Raw genomic sequence first — 3,310 nt, 5'->3', positions numbered from 1 at the left:
ACACACGGCCGTCACCACCCTTACCATCAGGGATGGTCACACTCAGGGGATGGTCAGAAGAAATCGTTCTTTGAAAAATTTTCAAATTGTTACAGTACTTAAGATTTTTTATGTATATTTTATTGATGATATATTTTTACCCATCAAATCGTATAAGTTCACTTTTAATATAAAATATTATGTTCGCTCGATGAGAATATATATGAATATACATGCACTCATCATATTTTATCTAACAATGCGGAAAAAAAATAAGATGATTTTGTTGATCACATGATATTTTGTGTGATAAAAAAAATTTATCTAACTCTATTCTTATATGTAATGGGATGAGGGGGAGGTAGGGTAGTAGGCTGCCCCCAACGTCAAGTTGAGAGCAGTTTACATGGAAGATCTCCGACAATCAGAATTATGAATTATCTACCGTAAGACTCGATCACACGACCACAAGATTAAAAGCCTTACGTTCTACCAATTCAGCTGGACATGCAATTTATATGATGGTAATTGTTCCTTACCGTTTCCTAGCAATCGGATTTAAGTAATTTAATGCAGGGACCCACATTTTATTTCTTGTTGAGATAGCCCATGTATCTATGATGGAAATCAAGCGGCTTAAATTTGGCATGAGCAAATATCTACAGAGATCAATTAATTAAAAACCCTTTATATAAATTGCAAATAATAATAGTCCAAAGCTTCCGAATCTTAAGCTGAAGTGAGTAGGCACCTAAGAAGCATCTCTCTAGTTGGCTCACTTACCAACTGTTTTCGGCTTCATCAGAGCTTCTGATATATATAAAAAAAACCGAGGAAATGGCTGGCCCTAGCCACCAAAGAAAACCAAGCACGGGAACTTTCCGAAACCAGAAGAAGCGTCCTCAGCAGAACGACAAGCCGCCGCCTTGGGCTGTTGTCAAAGGCCTTTTCTTCGGCAAAAATCCCCACCATCAACAAGAGCGCGACCAGCAGCAGCAGCAAAAGCAACAGGTGATGGAAGAAAGTGGGAAGAAATGCAAGAAAATGAAGTGTTCGGGTTCATTATGTAGCAACACAAAGGTGATGCAAAAGCCAGAAGCACCTTCCCCTGAACTCCATAAGAAAAAGACATCATCATCGTCATCACTTGAAGCTTCTTCCAGCAGATCCATGAAAGCTCCTCTGCAAGAACTCAATGGAGTAGTTTCACTTTCATCCACCAATTCTTCTCTTTCTTTATCTTCAGCACCCGCATCGGCCTCCTCCGTCGGTGGGTCTTTCAGAGGAATGCCATTCAGGAGATTCTCCGGCTGTTACGAGTGTCGAATGGTGGTAGATCCAGTCCTCGGAATGGCCAAAGATCCTTCCTTGAGGACTTCCATTTGCACCTGCCCTCAGTGTGGTGAGATTTTCATGAAAGCTGAACATTTGGAACTTCATCAAGCTGTTAGACATGCAGGTAATTAACCATCTTCCCTGCTATTTCAGCATTCGTATATAAGTTTCTTAACCTGATTTGCTGCTTACTGGCATATTTATCAACAGTATCCGAACTGGGTCCTGAGGACACCAGCAAGAACATAGTGGAAATCATATTCCAGTCAAGCTGGTTAAAGAAACAAACACCCGTATGCAAAATAGACCGTATCCTTAAAGTCCACAACGCCACAAGAACCATCTCCAAATTCGAAGAATACCGAGACTCCATCAAATCAAAAGCCACCAAGCTCCCCAAAAAGCACCCACGCTGCATAGCCGACGGCAACGAGCTCCTCAGGTTCCACTGCACCACTTTTGCATGTTCACTCGGCCTCAACGGCTCCTCCAACTTGTGCAACTCCATCCCAAACTGCAATGTGTGTAGCATTATAAAGAATGGTTTCAAGGTGGTGCAAGAACTCAACGGAAAAGGAATCCTCACGACGGCAACCAGTGGCAAAGCTCATGACATGGCGGCCGGAGTTGAAGACGGGAATGAAAAGAGGGCAATGCTTGTTTGTAGGGTGATCGCCGGGAGAGTTCAGAAGAGCACGGAAGGTGGTAACTCGGAGGATTATGACTCAGTGGGGGGTGATGTTGGGGTTTACTCCAATTTAGATGAGCTGTATGTGTTTAATCATAAGGCCATTTTTCCCTGTTTTGTTGTTATCTATAGAGGGTTTTGATTGGGGGAGATGATTTCCTTGATTCGGATTCTCTATTTTCTGTAGCAAAATTAAATCTTTGTTTTGCTAAAGAATTAGTTAATTACTGCTTTCAGTTATTGTTCAGTCATGGCTTTGACATTCATCAAATTTTACACGTTTATACTTGAAAACGCCTAAATACAAGATTTTTCAAAGTGACGCATTTAAGTCTACCACTCTTATTGAATTGTCTTTAAACAAACAAAAGGGTGTTTGTTGATTTTTAAAAGTGTTTATATTCTTTATTTATTTATTTTTAAAAGTATTTTTAGTTATTCGTGATGTTCGTTTAATGTTTGTGAATTTATTCATTTCATATTTGCAGACATGTTCACTTAATGTTCTTTAATCTTCGACAATCAACCTTCTCCTTTTACCTTTTCATTTAGGTTTAATTATAAAATAAATACTCAAATTATAGTGTTTTTCACGAATGTGTCCAAACTATTTTTTTAATGATTCAGGCGCCTAGCGTTACAAACGTTATCATTTTAGGTGTTCGGATCGTAATTGTCTTTAATTTTCTCTGTTAAGTGACACTTGTCACATTTTGGAAATTTTTATTTTTTTAAAAAAATATTATTATATTTATAAAAAACTCTAATTTCTCTTAAATTACAAAAATATCTCAAATCCCTAAAAATCCTAAACCCATTATCATAACTCATCGCCATCGACCTTTCCGGTCACGACCACAACCGCCAACGTAGTCACTGCCATCTTCCTAGTCATATGCCGCCATAGTTTTCGTCGATTGGTCGTCGGGATCGCATGGGAATGTGATTTTTAGCTTAGGGTTCATGGGGTACAAAATGACAATTGGTTGTCGATTGGCTGCGATTTCATGGGACTATTGATCGCAAGGGAGAGATGAGGTTGGATGGAGCTTTATGGACGACAAAATGTAACGGGTAACGTTGATTTATGTGTTGAAATGAAGGTTTTCAAAGTTTTGGGTTATTTCAAATTTTTGTGTGTGTGTGTGTGTTTTTTAAATTAAAGGCATTTACAAATAAGATATCTAAAGTAATAACGTTTGTAACTTAGACATCTAAATCATTCAAAAAATAGTTTGGGTACCTATTCGTGAAAAGCACTATAATTTGGGTACTTATTTTATAATTAAGCCTTTCATTTACAAACCA

At 38.4% G+C, this 3,310-nt stretch overlaps 1 protein-coding gene across 1 annotated transcript; it reads left to right on the top strand.

Moving 5' to 3' along the window:
* The first annotated feature begins 736 nt into the window (after positions 1–736).
* Positions 737–2,145, top strand: LOC120155648. Its single transcript, XM_039167151.1, has 2 exons — positions 737–1,438; positions 1,525–2,145. Exons 1-2 carry the CDS (start codon positions 817–819, stop codon positions 2,142–2,144), a joined length of 1,242 nt encoding a protein of 413 aa, XP_039023082.1. The 5' UTR covers positions 737–816; the 3' UTR covers position 2,145.
* The last annotated feature ends 1,165 nt before the right edge of the window (positions 2,146–3,310 follow it).

The sequence above is a fragment of the Hibiscus syriacus genome, unplaced genomic scaffold, assembly GCF_006381635.1.
Source record: "Hibiscus syriacus cultivar Baekdansim isolate YM2019G1 unplaced genomic scaffold, ASM638163v2 tig00111200_pilon, whole genome shotgun sequence".
NCBI lineage: Eukaryota > Viridiplantae > Streptophyta > Magnoliopsida > Malvales > Malvaceae > Hibiscus > Hibiscus syriacus.
Note: the sequence above shows the minus strand (reverse complement) of the source record. Positions and strands in the feature narration are given on the sequence as shown.

Excerpts from the sequence above, each read along its gene's own strand:
- LOC120155648 (XM_039167151.1), top strand. The coding sequence starts at position 817 with ATGGCTGGCCCTAGCCACCAAAGAAAACCAAGCACGGGAACTTTCCGA. Across the intron at positions 1,439-1,524 it reads TCAAGCTGTTAGACATGCAG|TATCCGAACTGGGTCCTGAG; the intron begins GTAATTAACCAT and ends ATTTATCAACAG.